At 49.6% G+C, this 20,689-nt stretch overlaps 1 protein-coding gene across 2 annotated transcripts in view; it reads left to right on the forward strand.

The window, feature by feature from the left end:
* COL6A3 (collagen, type VI, alpha 3) overlaps window positions 1-10,539 on the forward strand; it is a 53,114-nt gene extending 42,575 nt beyond the window's left edge. Inside the window, exons 40-44 of one of the 2 annotated variants that reach the window (XM_010156121.1) lie at window positions 735-995; window positions 2,731-2,805; window positions 9,759-9,929; window positions 10,154-10,199; window positions 10,281-10,515. In XM_010156121.1, the coding sequence (XP_010154423.1) occupies window positions 735-995; window positions 2,731-2,805; window positions 9,759-9,929; window positions 10,154-10,194 (548 nt within the window). In that variant the 3' untranslated portion in view covers window positions 10,195-10,199; window positions 10,281-10,515. Of the gene's footprint in view, window positions 1-734; window positions 996-2,730; window positions 2,806-9,758; window positions 9,930-10,153 lie in introns of both variants that reach the window. The other variant, XM_010156122.1, reaches the window with a different exon arrangement.
* Window positions 10,540-20,689: the final 10,150 nt, after the last annotated feature.

Below are 20,689 nucleotides of genomic sequence, written 5' to 3' on the forward strand. Positions count from 1 at the left end.
GTGTAAAGGAGTTTTCCCATGTGTTTGAGCAAGAGGGTGCAGGCAGCTCTGCACCAGTTGAACACGTAACAAAGAACATGTGTCAAAGCACAGGGACACTTAACCAGTCAGTGAATGCGTGTCCCTGTGTAAATAATAAATAAAAAGCAATACATAAAAGCAATCAGCTTTTTCAAGGCTCATGCTTTCATCAGCTTGCGGGGAAGAAACAACTCTGGGTGTTTCTTGCTCCACTGCTGCTTCCAAGCAGTGTTTATAAAGGTTTCATCCAGTACTCTGCTATAGCTGGAAAACCTTTCCCTAATGGCTTCTTTAACCTGAGGTCTAAGGTTATGTCTGACCTTGAGCAGGTTTTGCTTGAAGATCTGCAGCAGTTCATTGCACCCTAGAGAAGGAGCTGGCTGGACACGTTTACAGTTGTTGGGAAAGTTGTGCTGGGAAGCGCATTTCAGACTGTGTAAATGTCATTACAGTTAATTGCTTTGGTTTGCTAGATTGCAGCAGATTATTAAAAAGGAAATAAACCACTTGATAAATCATCTAGCCTATGAATAAAAAAAGCCTCCCTGCAGTGTTCTGGGTTGGGCATCCAGGACAGCAAAGTCACAAGCTGGTTCGCACATGCCACAGCTGGCTGTGGACCGGGAAGGAGATCCTACAGCCCTGGGACACTTTTTCCTTAAGACCTTTCCTCTTCAAGTCCTTGCTTAGTGCTTCTTATTTTTGCATTGCAGCAAAGACCCATGACATCCAGATCACAGACGTCACCGAGAACAGTGCCAGGCTGCGCTGGGCCAGCCCCGAGCCACACAACACCTACGCTTTTGATATCACTGTCACCTTGGCACATGACCACTCTCTCGTGCAGAAGCAAAACCTGACCGGCACCGAGCACATCATCCGAGGACTCAGAAGCGGACAGAAGTACCTTGTCGTCATTACCGGCTACCAGAAATCCCAACCCAAACTCACCTACACAGGGACATTCAGCACCAGTAAGTACCCTTGGGGAAAACACGCATCTATTTTCTCATAAAATGGACACAAAAATGGAAAAAACCCCATGTAGGGTATGGGAAATCAGTTGTTACCAATGATCCCAGCCCTAGTAATGCTCAGTCGTGTCACTGCCTATCTGGCATCCTCCTGACCAGCAGCAGGACCTGGTTATGAAAGGCTGCAAATGTGCTCCTTTGGCAAACGCAGGTTGACACTTCAGCGGTGTTAAATCGACACAGACTGCGGGAGAATTACAGCTCGTCCTGGGGAGGGGCGTTGTCTTATGGTGTGTGCAGGAGGCTTTGCACAATGGGTCTTGGTGGAGTCCAGCTGGCATTGCTGTAATTAATAATAACAGTCAAACAGGGTTAAACAGGGTAAATTGAGAGCAGACTGATTGCAAAATAAGCAAGAAAAGCTGCTTCTCCAGTCGTCATTTCCATAGTCACCTGATTCGCATACTATATTATCCAAAAAAACCCACAAAGAGGAGATGAAACAGAGGGTTTCGTCCTTTGGGGATGCAAGCTCCATGTGCCCAGTAAACCTCACCAAACCCTTTGGCATGGCCAAAAGTCGCTATGTAAGACAGCCAATTTTCTTTTAATATAGTTTGGCGTAGATGTGACTTGGCTTGGTGGTGTGGAGAAGTTTGCACTGGTCCTGCCAGTGTTGCATCTGGCTTCTTCTGGTACTTCAGTGCCAATTCCAGTGCCCACGGAGAGCCTTTCCCATGGCTTCAGTGGGTTTGGATCAGGTCTGAAGTCTCTTACCTTCGCGAGTAATAAACGTGCCCACAAAAATGTTGAGAAAAGATATCAGTGTGTAGAAGAAATATTTGCTTGCACTGAGTTGGAGCTCTCGATGCCCAGGGAAGCTGCATTTTTCCCATACAGTAAATCTCAAACAGGAACAAACAGGGCAGGCAGTGGTGATGCCACCTGTGCCTACAAGCTGTGACCATGGGCAGCACTGTCCTCTTTACCCACACCCATACCGTCCACCAGAGAAAAGCAAATCCAACCCTTCTGCCCCCTCCTGCCCATGGAAAACAAGCTATGGGCTGCCCTGGGAAGAGGCATGATGCAATATAGCACAGTCGTGCAGGGCACAGTGCAATATGAACCGTGTTCTGCTTTCCATCACAAGGGTTTTCATCTCCTGGTGACAGTCCTCAACAACATAGTTCCTAGAGGGATGGTAGGAGTGTGGTCAAGGAGAGGTGTGCAGTGCACGGACAGTCCTTGAGGGCTACAGGGGAACAAGAGAAGATCCATCACGGACTACTTGCTCCCTGGAGGTTGCCTGGTTTTCCCCTGCCCTCTCTAAGGCCAGAGGAGCCATTAATAGGCCACGTCTAGTCCTCTAAAGCCCCCCAGCTGCGTGCTGTGGGGTGAGCAGGGGCCATCCCAAGCAGAGTCCTGTGGGGCCATGGGGGTGCTCCTTCACAGTCACCCCTGAGGATGAGCCTGACCGTGCAGCGGAGGTGCCGGCTGGGGAGAGAAAGGTGAACCCGTCCCAGCGTGGCTGGGCGGTTGTGGATTACTCATCCCGTCAGCTGCCTCCAATAAACACTTCTGAAATGTATGCGCTAGGGTAAACAGATCCAGACTTGACTCCTGCGACTTGTGTGCTTCCCTCATGATGGAGCTGGGGCCAGTGAGTTTGTTTATGACGGTGCTGTTGCAGATCCCCTTCCCTTTGGCTGACCCCGCTGCTTCTTCCCCTCAGAGACCCCGGCGCAGCCCAAGGTGTCCCTGGCCAACATGATGCTCAACGCCGAGCCACTGGAAGGGCCCGAGAGCGGTGAGTAGGGGTGATGGTGGGCTGGGAGGGGGCTCTGCCAGGACCCTCACCAAGAGCCTGGCCATCTGCACCAGTCTTCCCCTTACCTGCCCCACAACGTGGCCTTTCTCAGAGGCCCGCTAGCACCAAAGCATCTGCGAGCCTCTGCCAGGACCCTCACCGAGAGCCTGGCCATTTGCACCAGTCTTCCCCTTGCCTTACCCCCAACGTGGCCTTTCTGAGAGCCCCGCTAGCACCAAAGCATCTGCGAGTGCCAGCAGATCAGCAGCTAGATGACCGCCCTGTCCATGCAGACCTGAGCCCTGTACTGGAGGGGTGTCTGCCCCATGCTGGATCTAGAGACCCCTGAAGTCACTGTGATCTTCACGGGGGACTCCAACCAGGTCCTGTTTCTAATGGGGATGGGAGATGAGCTGTGCCCCATGGCCTCTCTCGCACACAGAGATGCGGTGTGGATGCAGAACTTCACCTGATGCTGCTTCTCACTCTCGCTCCCCGTTTGGGGCAGAGAGTAGGTTTTGGCTCCTTGACTTAGCACACAGCTCTCAACAAGGGCTTGGCCAACAGACAGGGATTGCAGGGGAGTTAGTGCCAGAGATCTGCATAAATCTGGCTAATTGGTCCCCCCCTCCCCACCCCACCCCCCCAGTTTCACCCATCTGCCTATCCCAGCTATTACACTCAGTTGTACCGTAAGGGCCAGGCTGCAACCCTCACTCCAAAGGTCTGGAAGGGCTCTCAGGCTTCACAAAGCAGCACAGCCCTGTCGCAGGCACCGACTAAGGATCTGGCATCCAAACCTCATCCCTGAATCATCACTCTTACGTTTTTCTTTAAGCATTTTGCTTGCCCTGCGGCTCGTTTTCTTCCCGCGGGGACTTGAGAGTGTGAGGAGATGCTGCTGCTCAGTGTGTTCAGCCAACAAGAGCTGCAAAGCTGCTCTCGGGGTCTGGCTGCTGGTGTTGGAAGGGCTGAGCATGAACCTCGTGCCTGGCTTGCTGGTACCCCCGCAGCCTGCTGCAGCGGAGGGGCCGAGATCTTGTGCTGGACAGGATTTCTGCCTTGCTGCATGTCCCATCATCTCACCCTTCCCATGCATCCCCGCTCATTTGGTCCCTCTCCCTGGAACTGACATCCCCTCTGAAGCCTTCACCTGGCTTGTCCCCACCAGGTGACACTCACCCCCATGGCTTTCTTTAACCCCTCGTGCGCCAGCCCTTTGGAAACAAGGTGTGTAGGCTTGCGTTGGTCTGCCCGGAGGAAAACGGATGTGCTTCAGCGCAGACCTCAACCTCAGCTCCTCTTGTTGATCCACTTGCAGCAAACCTCTCTGCCTGAGGATTTATGGTAGCCGGCAATTTGGGGGAAACATTCCCTGAGGATGCTAATCTGAATTTATTCAGCAGGCTAAAGACATGAAACACAGCAGGGGATTTGGGATGGGTTGTTTAGCCGAGTCTTCTCCAGTTCTCGGTGCAACAGGAGAGACCCATGTGCAAATCTTATGACAGACCTCGGAGGAAGTCCCAAAGTCTGCCCTCCTTATATGGCAAAGCAGCTGCTAGCACGCATGGCCTATCTATGCTAATAAAAACTTTGGGATTTGGACCTAAATTATCATTTCTGGGCAGGAAAGGAACATCCGTTTAAATCCTCATCAAGCCTTAAAGTCTAGCAGGTGCGCCTTGCCTTTAAACACACTTAAGGATTAAAAGTTACTGCCAAGACAAATACCTTGGAGCATAGACGGGGGGAGGTTGCGTGAGGGCCCGATCCTGCGTGCACCAGCGGGGAATAAGGGGCCGCCACCACATTCATCCAGGGATCTGGGGCTTGGATGTGCGACGAAATCAAGAATGGGGAGAGGCAGGCTGGAGTCTGTGAAGGTTTGCATTCAGCAAAAGAAATCACACGAGCAGGAAATGCCACCAATCCTGTACCGGGCTTTTTAGTTTCTTTTTTTTCTTTTCAATCTCTTTGCTTTTTCAGCTTTTAACCCTTTCAGAGTCACTTAACCTTTGCACCTTTTGACATGCAGATTGGCCAGACCCTTGCTTGCTGGACTTTGACATGGGCATGCAGTGCAAGGACTATCAGATTGTGTGGTTCTTTGACTACAAAAACAAGATCTGCAGCCAGGGTTGGTATGGTGGCTGTGGTGGTAATGCCAATAGATTTGAGGCCGAAGCTGAGTGCGTTAGCAAATGCTTAAAACCATGTAAGTACCACGTGGGGATTAATCCTTCTGTATTATATTGTCAAATAATGTTTGGATTGCAGAGAAAATATCGTTTCAAATCCAAACCCATGAACTTTTTCCTCCAGCAGCAGCCGAGAAAGCCATGCAGCAGCCACCCCTTGAGAAAAGTTTACCATCAGGTAACACCTCAAGACAAAATAATAATCACAAACCAAAGCAAATGCATTATTTCACCTTGAGCATTTCATAGCATGCAGCCAAGCTTGTCCAATACAAGATCATCAGTCGCATAGACTTGGTTTCATTTGCTCTTTGACATGACCATGCCCTACCATCTGCTTTGCATGACCAATTCACCTTGCATGCGAGATGTAACACTGGGACATGTTGTGTTTGTGCGACCTGAATGCAAACCACAGCCCTGAGGCACAATCACACACTGGATTTCATGAGAAGCGTGAGGCTGCTGAACTGGAGCGTGGCACTGGTCCCAGAGCAGTTTCTGTTGTTGCTGCATGACTACCCAATGCCCCCCCCTCAGCGGTGTACCTTTGCTAAGATGCAAAGAATCGCGAACGTTTCACTGCCTGTAACCAAAAGACTTGATGGAAAACTACTCCACAGGCCTGGGGTCTTGTGTGCAGATGTCTGCCTTTTGCACTACAAGATAAATGTCAAGGTTGAGGGAGGAGCCCATGGGAAACTGGCAATGACCTCCTCTCCTCAAGGAGATTCTGAGATTAAGGGGTTGTGTTTGCAAACCTCTTCAAGACTTGAGAAGGAAATAGAGACTTGCAATCAACCAAGTTGGTGCAGCAAGGGGTTGGGTTGGGAACCTGACCCCAGCAAAGCCTTGCTATCATAGCAGCCTCCCCCACTAGTAGTGTTTCAGAACCCTTTGCAGGGATGGGAGGGAAAATTTGGAGCAAAGCAAGCTCTGGTACCTAACGGCAGGGCTTTAATCCTTGTAGGGACATGACAGGGTTTAAAAAGCCAAATTAAGGACCCCTCCCACCCATTTGACTTCCTTAGGTGTATTTTGGGCTCCTTAGATTAGACTGTGGAATCTTTGTTATTGGCAAAGCCTGACTCCAGCTGTGGGTGCCCCTGCAGAAACATGCAGGCGAGCGAGGAGGCAGCCACCACCAGCCACGGCGATGCCTGGGGCAGCAGCTGCTTGCAAAGGGAGATTGCCTGGGCTACAGACAGGCATCATGGACAAAGATCCATCGGTTGCAGTTTGAGGACTTTTCAGCCAGAGGAAGGAGCGTGGCTTATGCCGAAACCTGTAGCTTCAATCTTGAGCAGGGTTTCATCCTCACAGAGCAGGGAAGCCTCCCTGGTGTTTTTTTCTCTAGAGGGTGTGTGTTTCTGCCAGCCTCGTCCCACAGACCAGCCCCATCTGATCATCGTCACATGCCTTGATGATGTTTCCAGCAACTGTTGTTCAGGCTAAAGTGATATTTCATGAACTTGGCATCATTCTGCCCTGGGCAGATAGTCAAGAAAAGCAACTGAGGGGCCCTGGAGGGATGCTCACGTCTCTGCCCGCCCTGCCAGCGTCCCCCGCTCTATGCACCACTTTATTCTCTTTCCATTTCCTGAAAATCAGAGCTTGAATCCACCATGGAAAAAGAGACATGGGAGTTCACATGCAGCTCAGCTTTTAAAATGCTGGGTGTTGGGTTGGGCTCTCAGTGCAGCCCACACCAGGTACTGGAGCCAGGTGCAACACAAAGAAACGAGCACATCTCCCAAACCTTTGGGCTCTTTGGGTGCAAAAACGTGCACCAGATCCACCTCCCATTTGAAGCCTTTCAAATGCAGTGATAACCTTTAATTATTTATTTTTAATAATATTATTCTCATAATCATTATTATTATTTACCATGACAAAATTAAATCTAAGTGCAACTGGGGAGCCCAGGCACATTTTCTCCATGGGATGAATTAAAACCCCATCTTACGGTGGCTGCCTCCCTCTTTTGAACCTGTCAGAGCCAGTCATAGCTTAGACCACATTTTAGCTCCCTAGTTCTTGCTCTCCATCAATTCTTTAAAATTATGAGATAAGTTTTTGTTTCATTTATTCTGTTTTGAGCTTGTTTTTTTGGGGGGGAGGGGCTAAGGGGAGGTTTGGGTTAAAATGCCATTTAGTGGTTCATCTAGAGCAGTTGCTTGAGGGTGTTTGACGGTGCTCTGAAACTGGAGAGTGAATATTAGGGCCAGCAAACCAAAAATCATGATTCGAGTGAGTTTTCAGCAGCTTTCCTGAAGCCAGATCTGCTTCTGAAGTGGTGGTTGAATTTTCCTGTGCATCTGCTGTTCCTGAAGCTGCTTCCACTCTTCAAGGGCATGAAAGAGGGGAAAACAGGGTTGTCTGGACCCCGTGATGCAGAGAAAAATTGTATTATACCTCTTAGCAGCTGAATGTTTTGATTACTGGTTGGAGTCCCAAAAGGGTGCGTGGGGTAGAGTCATTCTTATATTCACATGTGCTGGCTTTCAGTAGTTTGGCAGGTAGGAAAGAAGGGAGGTGGACTTTGAAAAAAAAAAAAAATAGAAAAAGGCAAGGAGGCTGCCAAAGGCATGGAGGAGCTTTGGCTGTAGGAGCCTAAAAACAAAGCTGAATTGGAAGGTCAACACTGATTTCAAATTCCAAGTTAAAACAGAGATTAAAAAAGAAATCCTGCTTCAAAAAGCTGCATTTAGAAAAGGACGATGGGCAGGAGAGCCCCTTCAGACACGTCTCCTCACTTGGAAACAGCATATTCCCAGCTCCTCCTATCTAAACAACAAAACCACTGCTCAAACCTACTGCCCCATCTTTGTCACAACCGCAGCACAGACCAATTGAGTTTGACCCCTTCGTTGTTCTGGCAGCGATCTGTTCGGTCGCTCACGGCACGGAGAGTCTCCTGCACGCAGAAGAGGGGAAAAATGCAATTAAAGTGAGTGGTCAGAAAGGGTTTAGACATTTGGCAGGGTCTGACGTTAGTCTGGGCATTTCCGCATCCCTCCGGCAGCATCCCAGGAGCATCCCAGGCTCGCTGCAGCATTCCTGGGCTCTGGGCAGCTGCCAGCACCAGCCGCAATTTCCTTTAAAGTAAACCCGCCACCGGGGCTTTCTTATTGCCTGGGGTCCGTTGCCAGACCGACTTTCTAGTCAGGATTTCAGGGATAAGCTTCTGTGCCTTTCTTCCCGTGAAAACTTTGGAAGGGTTTAGTGTGCCTTTTGCTTTCATCAGACCCCAAAGAAACTTGTTGGCAAGATACGTTCACCCTATATCCATGTACTCTTTCCTATATTAATTTGTGGGTGTGCTGGGGCTCTGGTTTTGGTAGGACAGAGACCCGGTAAGATCTCTTAGGTCCCTGAAATTAGTGGCTGACTATTTTTTTATTGCTTGGAACAGGCAGAATCATAGAAAAGTGAATATACTTTTTTTTTACCAGCATTAAGCTCTTGATCTTACAAAATCCTGCCTTCATGTGAGCAGTCAGAGGATCACAGCTAGTTCAGGCACCTTTGGTGTTAGCAAAGAGCTATTTCTGGGGAGCCTGTGGGATTCAGAAGGGGACTACAGAAGGCTTGGGGCTGTTAACCACAGTTTCAGACAAGTCTCTTAGAAGCTTAATTTCTGGCACTTGGTTTACATAAGGCATGATTCAAATACAAGATTTCAAAGACAACTTCCAGGTTTGAAATTCCCCGGCACTCGTTGCTGCTGTACTCACCATATATTGATTTATCATTGCGTTTGGGGGAAAAAAAAATCATAAATTACTTTTTTTCCCCCCTCCTTAATTAAAAAAAAGGGCCTAGTTGCAAATACCCCTCTAATAAGAGGAATGCCACACTTTGCCCATCTGACTCCCTCTCACCCCCATTCAGTTTTCAGTGCTGGCTGTTTTACTGATACTTGTTTCACTGGTGACTTTTACAATTTTTATGCATGCCCAAGGCTGGACACCAGCACCTCCAAGCTGAACTATTGATAAATGGAAGCAATTATTGTGATATCAGAGATTTTTGGGATCTGCTTTACTCAGGGATATGGTAACAAGGCTTTTCCAGGACAAACCACGATGGCTGATGGTTACGCCGTGCTGAGCACACATACCCTGTGTGCAGGGGATGCCTTGATGTTAAATCAGTGGGCTAATATCAGGGGTTTTTTAACTTTATTTTTTAAAACGTACTTGATGATTTCATTTTAACACATCCAATACTCTCTTATTTTGTCCCCTGCTCACCCAGTAAGGGATGCAGAATGCCACAGGGCAGTGTGTGGTAGGTCCAGGAGCATCTTCACATAGAAGACTTCTCTTTTCAAGGGAAGCCAGTAATTTTAATGGGAAAATGATGGTGCAAATACTTTTTCCCTTGCAGCCCAGCCAGTCCTCTTCCACTTCTGAGACCTGCCAACTCATTTCCTGCAAACCCAGGGGATTTGCAGACAATCGCTGTCATGCAGCACTCCTTCATCTCAGCATCACTCTGTGGATGCCTGACAGCAATGTGGCCGAGGGCATGTGGATCAGGACTGGTAACCTCCAAAGACAGACCTTCACTCTGCAGACTGATTTAGTCACAGGAGACGTACAAAACCTATGCTGTGGTTGCTCTTTCTAAGCTTGCATGCCGGCCCTGCTCGCAGGCATTTCTCTGCCATGCAAATACGTTCAGAGAGGCTGTGTTTCACCCAGGAGTGCTCTTATTGACTCTTCTTGTGCCTGCTTTTTCCCACAGTCACGGATATCTGCTGGCTGCAAAAAGATGAAGGGACCTGCAGGGAATTTGTACTGAAATGGTACTATGACCTCAAGACCAAGAGCTGTGCCCGGTTCTGGTACGGCAACTGCGGGGGCAACAAGAACAGATTTAACACGCAGAAAGAATGTGAAACTGTCTGCATGCCTGGTAAGCAGCTTATGAGTGGCTGGAGTCCATGGAAGTTTCCCTGGAAATGCAAGTCCCTGGCATTTCCAGTCTGGTGCATGGCTGTAGTGAACTCGGTTATGGTGCTCTGAGCTCCATAGCTCCCTGGCCATTAACTCCATTTATCTTCCCTCAATATTCCACACAGCTTCCCATGCGTGGAAAAACACTCATTTATTTTCCCTTTCTCCATCAAACCCTTTCAGGTAACATCAACCCTGGCGTGGTGACATCGATGGGAACATAGAGCCAGCGACCTGTCAACCCATACCTCTGAGACAGCCGGGAGCGTCAGCCGTTGCCACCTTACCCCTATAGAAGCTAAGGGTATAGACTACCTTGCACTGTACTATTTCATGCTTTTAACTTCCAAGCAAACCTTGAAGAAAGTGTTTTGCTGCACGACCTTATCAATATGGTGCTAAATCTGTTTGTGGACTGAGTGCTACATGTGTCCGGGTTGTATTGTATAGCTTCAACATTACCAAATATTTACCTAATGGCAGATTGTTATTGTCTCTGAACACGTCTCTAAATGACCCTTTCTTTCCCATTCTGGCAGTCTGCCTGTCTAAGGCACCGTAAAAATGAGACCAATAATAATTTCACTGCAACTGTTACGTGCTTGCTTTTATCGTTTTCATAACTGAGCATAAATTTACAGGGCAAACCTTCGTGTAAGAGAGTAGCTAATTCTGATAAGCAGTCAATGTTTCATTCTTCCTTTTTTTTCTTTTTCCCTTTCCCTTTTTTTTTTTTCCTTTTGCTGGATTAGATGTCAAACTAGATCTCTTGTATGCATTTGTAACATACGTGGCCAACCGAACTAGCAAGGGAAAGGAAGCAAAGTTTCCGAATGCAAATGCACTGCTGGGACCAAGGCCTCAGTGAACAAATTTTTAAATTGTGGTGTAAGGTGCCTCTGGCATTCTTCTGATGTTGTATGTTTTATAAAGTACAAAGCAAAGCAATTTGGGGTGGGGGGGAACAGCGGGAGGGAGGGGGATTTTATTTTTATTGTGGATACTGTGTCAGGAAGTCTATACAAAGAACTTTTAAATAAAGTCTAATGGAGGTTTTGAGAAACTCATGGGTTTTGTCTTTGTAAAAGCCATGGTGGGCATCAGTGGGGTGAGGTTCCAGGGTCTGGAAACCATTTATATGGAGGGAAATCCCTGTGGCTTTTAAAGGGAGGATGGATGTAGTATGGATATTCAGGGGGACATCTCTGAGATGCTGCTAGTAACCTGGACTTTTTCAGCTTAGAAAAAGGTGGAGAGTGGGATGTCTCAGGTGATGGGGGTGAAATCTCCCTCCCAGAGAAATTTAAACTCAGCAGGGCATGGCCCTGAGCATCCTGGCCTCAGCTGGCCCTGCTTTGAGCAGGGTGTTGGACCAGAGGCACCTAGAGGTCACCTTCCAACCTGCATGACACCAGGGGCATTTCTAGGTGTCTACTCTGCTGCCCATAGCCATGACGGTTTTACCCCGGGGTACTCCTGTCCTTATCTGAAGCTAAAATTCACAAAACCAGCACATGTTTCCCTGCCCCTCCAAAAAGTCCCCCTAAAAGCATGAAGCAGGTTAACCTCCCCCCACCCTCCCCAGGGCAGCTCTGGGCTGTGGGGCTGAGCTCCTAAATTTCCCCCAGCAGAAAATGATGAATTTGGAGCTGCAAATTCATCGTGGCAAAGGGAGCATGCAGGGCTGCTCTGCGCTTTGTCCCCGTGGGGATTTACATTTTTGGGTGTCCCAGCTTTTATGCCATTCCTGGCACACGGAGCAGCCCAGACCCCAAAATTTCCCACCGGTACCAACCCACTGGCGCAGGGCTTGGGGACATCACGGATGCTGCTTGACTGAAAAAGGGCGCGAGCCCTGGCAGCCATGCTTGGGACGCTGCGCTGTTCATTTGGCACCCTCTCCGAGCACATCATGAGGGCTTCATCTAAAAAAAAAAAGGGGAAGAATGAGTAACTTTTGTTAATTTACCATTATAATTGGCTCTTGCAATGGCCACACTCAGCTGTGGCCGCACCGAAGGATGGAGCAGCCTGCCCTGTGTTTTACCGTGCACCGGGGCGTGTGGAAGACCCCCCCTTTTTTGTTCTCACGGGGTATAAAAGTTGCAGCTGGGTTAACACGACCTGCGAATCATCCTTCCCTCCGGCCTCCCACTCCTCTGCAGCACGGGAGGGGTTTTCCCAGCGCCAGTGCTGCCTTCGTTTCCCAGGAAAACTGCTCTCGATGGATGGTGCAGCTCTTTGGGATGCGAGGGCGCAGCCTGGGCTTTCACAGCATGCTGGGGAGTTGGAGCAGGCAGCTTGGGAAGGGGCCCCCATCCCCTCCCATCCCCAGGGCTGCAGGGCGTCACAGTTGCCTCTCCTGAGCCTTTTAAGGAAGCACATTACGCCCCGGGCCCCCGGCCAGCGGCCGCGGGGGTTACACATGGAAGTCATCTGCAGCTGGGAGCGCATCTGCCAGCGTGGCTGCGGGACCAGACCGGGAGTAAAAATAGCTCAGCCCAGCCCGGCAGAGCCCCGAGCAGCGTGCTCCGCTCCCGGCTGCCGATGGTTAGCCCCAGCATCACTTTGGGGTGGCCTTCACCATTTGTGAGCACCCCTGTGATGCTGATCCAGCTGGCATCCCCCTCCCCAGTCGCCAGGCCTCTCACCTCAGCGGAGGAGCTGCTCCCCTAATGTGCCTTTTTTTCAGTCAAATCAGCTCTGGTTTAATAGTTCCCATCTCTTCGTGAAACGGTGGCTTTGCAGCGTCCTGAAAGAAACATGGGCACTGTGTTAGTGAACTCAAGACACATGTGAAGGCTGTATGTGCTGTGATTCAGAACACACAATCCTTTCAGAAGACATCCCATCCAAAACTCCTGCACTAACACCACCTCCCCCCCCAACTTGAAAAGGTAGAGCATCAGTCTTCCGCCCCTGCCTGGGGGTGACAACAAAGATGTAAACGCTGAGCTCAAGAGCAGCGTTTCCCCATAAGCTGAGGGCACGCTCTGAAACAAGCTTCACTGGAGCACCGTCTCCTGGTGCAGACCTGGTCTGTGGTCTAACCCTGCTCAGAAAGTCTCTCCACCTTCTGGCATGAGCCCTGAGGGAGCTGCTGGAGGACATGTCCTATGGTTGGGCTGATTCTGTCAGACTCTCGGGCTGTGGCCTGAAAAGGACTTGTGTGCCTGGATGCCTGCTTTCTTGAGGCACATCAGCCTAATAAAGATACTATCACTGCCTATAAACTGCACCTCTCACTGCCAGACCACAACAGTTACATCACTTCAGCTAATTGCCAAGGCATCCTGTAAGTCAGTGGAGAGGGTAAGGTAACCTGGAACTCTCCTCCTCCTCCGGCCTGCTCACATGGTCTTTTGGGTAGGCCTGGCCACACGTTTTAGCATAACTCACCTGTGGGACTCATGCCCTAAGGCACCTCAAAGCCACACTAGGCATGTCTGACCATCGATACAGACAAAGGGGTGGGATACAGTTGCCTATATCAAGGTGTGATGTGCCATTTCAGAAACCCTCAGGTACCAGTTACACAGTGCGTTATGGGGTCTCTATGACCTTCTGACCCCATGCGGGTATTGTCAAGCAACACTGGGAATCCTTACAAGCAGCAGAACTCACATTTACACAACCAGGACCCACTCCTAATAGGAAATGTGGATCAGGAGGGAATGTAGGACTTTGTAGCTTCCTCTGGGAAACCTTAGTGTGAAATACTTTGTGAGGAGGGTTGCTGGTAAAGTAAACCCCGGTGGCTCTGCTGTCAGGGAGAGAATTAGCATTCGGACTTGAAGACAAAGCATTAAATCCCAGACTTACTTGGAATTTATGTGGGTCTCCAAGGCGGGGTCAACCCAACATAATTCAGCCCTGCAAAGGTTTGTCTAACCTGTTTACAGAAAACTACAGAGAATTAGGGCAATTCTCCTAAAGGGTGAGAGTCCCTGGGACAAACTATTACGTGGCTCTTGCAACAGCCAGCCTCAAATCTTACCTGCCCATATCAAAACCCAGAGGATTTTGGATGAACATACTGCCCTTGGATGCACGTGAGCTACGAGTCTGCTGGTGAAACCACAGGGTTCAACACCAGAGCAGAGACATCACCTTTTACGATACTGATGGTATCTCAAAAATGAAGAGTCGGACATGCAGCAGAGTTAAGCGTAGCAGCCAGACCCTTAAATTTAGGATAGCACAAGCATTTGACTCTTGGTTAGGCTCTCTTAATGCTGTAGCTTTGCATTTAATCATAGCCTTCTTGGGAAACCTTTACAAGGAGAGGCAAAGTGGCTCTGACACATTTTACGAGCCAGCATTAAGTTTATTACATCAGTAAAAGAAGCCAGTATATAGATGTACACGTGTACCTGCCTAGCTGCTTGCAGTTCGAGTGGGCTTTCCAGCAACGCCACACCAAAGCAGTGCCCTACACTGCGAGTGTTGACACTGCCAGGTCAAGAGTTGAAGAAAAAGGATGTCTTCCACGCCAAGCATTCCTGGAAATTAGGACTGTATCCAAGTGCTTTGGCATAGATGCAGATAAACGTGAAGCAGCTGAGCCTGGGGGAAAGGATCTTGAGATAACTGAGACGCAAGCGTGGGCATCTCCTTGGCCACGGGTTTTCTGTGTGGCCATCGCCCTACCCTTCATCCCTTCTGGCTTCAGCCTCCTGCTTGTGAGGTGGAAATAACACATCTCCCAACCCTAAAATCATTACACCTCTGAGAAACAAGGCGATGATAAGCTAAGTGGATTTGGAAGATGCTATAACTCTGCAGGGATTTGTCAGGGCTCATTTGCTTACAGACCCTGGGTGCCCCAAAGCTCTTTGGGGCAGGATGCTCACTCCTGGGGAGCAGCATCTTGCAGGGAGCTCACCACAAGTGAGCACTGTTCCCGCAAGCTGAGCAGACTGCTGCTAGCATGCCTGACACTGAGACTGGCATCCTGGGTGGCTTGAAATCCCAAGACAATTTTAAATCTATGGCAATTCCTCAGCCCAGAGCCCCAGCCCAGCCGCCGGGGACCGCTCACAAAATGGCAGCAGGCAGCTCGCTGGAAAGCACAGCCTTTCCAAAAGCAAAACCCACGGTTAAATTGGATGTGGCGGGGTAAACAGCCCCAGCAAATAGCTGGGACTGCGCTCCAGCTGCGGGATGATTTATGGGACGGCAGGAGCAGACCTTTTCTTCGGTTAAACAGAGCAGATCCGAACCAGATGTCTAACCTTTATCTCACTTGCTGCGGAGACAGAGGAGCAGACAGGGAAGAGAGAGAAAGACGTTTGAGTTTCCATTAGCTGCCGCTCCACTGTCTTCCAAAGTCAGCTCATAAAGAAAAATGAACGCCGTCAGCCAGGAAACTTTGCTTTGGTGAACTATATGTTTTGTTTCGACCCTCGCTGCTATAGCGACCGCGCCGAAATAAAAGTGCAGCCGGCTGCGATGACCTCACCGTATTACTCCATTAAAATCTGATATTGTAAAGATGCTACCCAGGCAGACGATTGAAGGCTTGCACATAGGCTTTCGCTGCGGCCTTGGGGCAAGCGGGGCTAGGAAAAGGCAGGTATAGGTGGAATGAGGCCAAGGCACTTACCTTTGGGGATTTTTCCCACCCAGGGAGCCAGCGAGATGTGTGGGGGAAGAGAGATTGGTTCTGCCTTGTGCAGGTTCCCAGGAAAGGGGCGTCTTCTGGTCATCTGGGATGAGAAGCTTTCGGGAAGGCTCTGCCAAAGGGAGACCTCACAAGGTGGTTTCACAGCCTGGTGAAAGCAGTGGGGATTTCCAAACTGAGACCCTCCTAGCTCAGTGCCTAGACAGGCAGGGAAGTACCCTGGGAATAATATCCAGCTCTCGAACCCATCAAAAACCAGCTTTCAAACTTGGGGTGAAAGCACCCCAGCATGCTGCTGGAAATCCCATCTGAGACACGAGTGTCTCAATTTTAGGACATCCCAATGGGCAGAAGCAAGTTAAGCTCTCACTCTTGATAAAGGTAGACATTATTTAAGCGTATATGCAATTAATATAGCTTATAAATGGGATCTGCAAGATGGTGAGCATGGTCAGTGAACTGAAGTGGAATGGACAGGCCTGAAAAAAAGGTTACTAGGGACAAAAGCAGTAGTTTGTTATTTCTAAAATACTCATCTAGTTTTCCAGCAGTGATTAATTCTGCAGATGGGAAGGTTGTGTCAGAGGTTAATGAAAAAAAAATCAGCATTGCCTTAGATTGACTGGAATATTGCAGAGGCCGTGACACAGCCTGCTTTGGAAATATCCGGACTGCTGCGGCCGCGTACGTGTTTCAGGCTCCCCTGCCTGGCTCGCTGCTGCTTCCCTGCTCCAGCACTCAGAGCATCTTTGTGTTTCCTGAGGGTTTAACTGTAGCACATGTACATCTCAGATGACAGTGTTATCACTTAGTGTCTAGCAACTAAAAATTGAAGCAAGTGCTATTTGGAAAGGCAAGTTAAATACGCTCACTCACTGCTCACACCTTTTTTTCCCCAGAGAGCTGGCAACTTTTTGTGGCAAGAAGGGTTTTCTAAGTAGAAGATGATCAATGGTTTAAGAGAGGTGTTTTGCAGCAGGAGGATTAAATACAGCGAGCCTGACATTTCCCATGAACCCACAGCTCTGCTGCTCTCCATGGCATTGCATTTTGCCTCAGGTTGTTTTGGTTTTTTTTTTTTGAGGCTGCTAGAAAGTTGAAATGATTTTGGAAAAGACAGTGAGCTTGACCACTCGCTCCTGCCCGGGCTGCGGGGCCTACGTATGGCTCGCTGGGTGAAACGTCCAGTTCCCCAGACTCCTGGGCTGGCAGCACTTGGAGTTATGCAGGGGTGGATTTTGGACGGACCGGCAGTTTGACACACAGCAAAAAGTTGCCAGATCCTGAAGCCGTTTCCAAGATAATTACTCAAAATCCCCATCAACCCCAGTTGTGTTGTAAGACTCCTTCATTTTCTCTGTGCTTTCTCATCCCCCAGCCCTCTTCCTTGGGATGCAGACCACGGGCAAAAGCGTTGCAGCTCTGCATCGTCCTCGGTACCACCCCAGCAATGGATGGAGGGGGTCGCAGCTCTGCAGCATCGTCCTCGGTGCCACCCCAGCAATGGATGGAGGGGGTCCCAGCCTGGCTCCTTACTGACCTTAGATATTTTATTCAATGCCATTTCTCCCCCAGGAAGCACACTGCCCGTAATCTTAGGAAACATGCTAATCCTCCTAGCAAGGAGAACTATAATTCTCCTCCCAAGGGAAACTATTTCTCGAAATGGGTCAAGTCAGAGCATCCTCAAAACGCAGCCCAAAGAGCCCTTTTTCACCCGCTTCCCAGCAGGACAGGGCAGATTAGCCAGATTTAGCAGCCAAGTGTAAAAGCCATGTTAGTGCTAGAAAAAAAAATCTGCTGTTTGGAAGAGTTTAACGAGCTCTGAAGTACTTGGTATTAAAGGCAGCTTAATCCTGAAAGTGGGAGGCAAGTGAGGAAGCCAGGCATCCATGCCTGTTGGACTTGGGGATGAGGTTAAGCCCAGATTAAACAGCCTGATTTGAGGGTTACCTCCCATTTTTAAGTACTTTTTTCCCAATCTGCCCTATTATTCTGCCTCCAACAAGGGCCAGCCCCAGCTGCCTTAGGAAGAGGTGTGAGGATAGGGAAATGGATGAAGACCCTTTGCATGCTACACTTGCTTTGGGAACCAGCAACCATCACCTGCACATCTCCATTTAAAGCTGCCTTGGGAAGAGGTGTGAGGATAGGGAAACGGATGGAGACCCTTTGCATGCTGCGCTTGCAGCACCCCACAGCTTTGGGAACCAGAGACCATCACCTGCACATCTCCATTTAACACCCCGAGAGGTTTTTTTCCGCCATGAAGTGCCATTCAGTAGGGTTTTTTAATCCCTCTAAGGTGTGCCTAGTCCATTCAACCTGTTCCAGGGAAGAGGTGTGAGGATAGGGAAACGGATGGAGACCCTTTGCATGCTGCGCTTGCAGCACCCCACAGCTTTGGGAACCAGAGACCATCACCTGCACATCTCCATTTAACACCCCGAGAGGTTTTTTTCCGCCATGAAGTGCCATTCAGTAGGGTTTTTTAATCCCTCTAAGGTGTGCCTAGTCCATTCAACCTGTTCCATCCGAAGTTCCCAGTTTAAGATCCCAGTTTTGGCTGTGGGCATTTGAGCATTGCTCAGTTAGGAAGCAGTGCACTGAAAATACCACCTCCTTTTCACCCCTCTGCTGCTGTGACAGGCAGCTGCTGGAATGCTGCCTCCTTTTTTTCTTTTCTTACTTTTAAATTTTATTTTTGGAAATAAAAAGGCATTTTTGTTTGTAGTCTGAAGCCAATCTCATTGCAAAAGAGCAGGCTGTACTCTGGTCAGCCCTGTGCATCGTCCCTCCAGCTGTGTTCCGTCACGGGGCCGTGTAATGCTGGTGGTCACGTAAAGATGGGGAGGAGAACATTTACTCTTGCAAATTTTCTTCGACAACCTACCCTTGTCAGTGGGGACACTTACACAGGGGCTGGAGGGCTTACCAAACCAGAGCCATGCTGATACCCATGTCCACATGTCCCCAGCTCCCCTCCTTGCAAGCATGGGCTCGAGCCTTTTCCCAGATGGGTTTCCCTGTACAGGGCAGCTCCTCAGTTGGAGCCTCATCCTGCCTCGGTTTGCAAAGCCTTCCTCTCCACCTTGGGGTGCTGCATGCCCCACTGGGCTTTCATCATGCCTTTGCTACCTTGGCATTTTTCAGCTGCACATGGAAATCACCTGGATGTTTGGAAGCTGGGGAGAGCATCTCCTGCACGTCAGCGTGCATGGCCATGGCTGGTTTAAGCCAGGGAGAGGTCCAAGACCCCTTTGCAAGCCCCCAGCCTCCCAGAGGCACAACAGGAGCTACGAAAACTCAGTGCAATGGCAAATGCTTGAGTGCATCTGCAATTCTCTTTTAACACGGTCTGAATAAGCCTTTTGCAGGTGCAGATGGGAGAGGATGAGTAGGAAGGATTTGTTCCTGCAGAAAAGCCACCTCCTAAACTGCTGCCTCCTGCTCCCCAGCCCCAGCCCCATACGTGTGCCTGCACCAGAAATCCCAGGAATTTCCACTGCACCACTCTCAGGAAATCTCTGCATTTTTCACAGATGTGTCTACGAAGGGACACCGATTGCACAAGACGGTCTGAGTGCTGGGGAAGGGAGAGTCCAGAAGAAAAGAAAAAATCCCAAGCAACATCTCCGCTTGGAAAAAGCAGTCAGAAGTTTGAAGCACATCCAGACCACTGCTCTGGAAATCAAGCTGAAAAATCTTGTGACATCAGGCTCTCTCTGGAGGTCGTTGCTATTTCCCAGCTGTAAAGCCCTGGGAACGTCACTAGCGCCTGTGGTGGACTTTAGAAGAGCTGGAAAGAGAATACCGTGGTGCCCAAGAAGCGTCTTGGATCAAGCTTCCCATGAACGCTGTCGCATCTCTGGCAGTACAGTACTAGAGAGCACGGAATTAATTCTCCATTAATTTGCTCTGAAGGTCCAACGCCTGGACGTTGAACAGGGCTGGACAGAGAAGGAGAGGGCATCTTCCAGGCCTCCTCTTGCTCACTCCTTTGCTTCAAAGAGCTCCCAACGCCTGGGGACAACAGGGCATTTTGTTTCTTAGAGTTTCTCTCACTCAAAGGAGTGCAGTTTGCATTTTTTATAACAAGCATGCCCTTATTCCCAGAAGTGTTGCTGAGAGTTTATGGATATGATGGAAAGTCACTTGCAAATGGATTGAGATTGTTATCCCAAGGAAGAGGGCACAATCCCAAATTTGTCACTGATCACATCCCCTAGGAATAGCACCCAATTGTCTTATTTTGGGGGTTGTCAACAGGAGAAAAAGCAGATCTAGCATTAAAATATACAAGAGAGGTTTGTCCAGCCTGCTGAGCAGCTGGAGGATGATGGATATGCCACAGACATGAGCAGTAGGATGGACACAGAGGAAAACACAACCCATCAAGAAAGTAATAAGCCTGGAGCCCAAAGGGTGTTCAGTTTCTATGGTGTACATCGTATCCTCCCCCCACAAGCCATTAGGCCACTGCCTAATCCCTCTTCTCCTGCAAGAATTTAGATTTTTGAATTTGTTTTTGGTGAGGAGAGACTCTGCACGAAGGGATGCTTGTTTGCAAAGTAAAACTGCAGCTTATAGAGGAGAGAAAGCACATTTGCAAACAGCCAGAGTAGTCCCGGCACGCTGGAGACATTCACTCCCCTGGGGCTCGCCCCACTGCCAGCCCACCCATCCCTCTCTCCGGCAGCTGCCATCATTTCCCCCAATGGTGGTTTCATGCTGTCCCACTGCCCTCAGCTTGGCAGGAACTGGCGGGAGGGTTTACATCTCGCACAACACCCTGCCACACGTTACCCCTTTGCCATGGGGTGTGCCTGAGCCAGACCCTGGAGCCCATCACCCTGGCCTTGGGGCAGCCCTCCCCATTCCCCTCTAGGAGATGTAGCCTTGCATTTCCCTTGTGCTCCTCCACCAGTCAGCCCAGACCGACCCCAACCTCAGACTTGGTCTGGCTTTGGCAACCCCTTCCCAGCCTCACCAGCTAAACGAGGGCTTGGCTCCCCGGATCTCCCCTCGCCTGCCCCAGCTGTGGTGGCACACGGTAGCCCCACGCTCGCCGGGCTGGGGCCGGACCCCGACTGCGG

The sequence above is a fragment of the Eurypyga helias genome, unplaced genomic scaffold, assembly GCF_000690775.1.
Source record: "Eurypyga helias isolate BGI_N326 unplaced genomic scaffold, ASM69077v1 scaffold7987, whole genome shotgun sequence".
NCBI lineage: Eukaryota > Metazoa > Chordata > Aves > Eurypygiformes > Eurypygidae > Eurypyga > Eurypyga helias.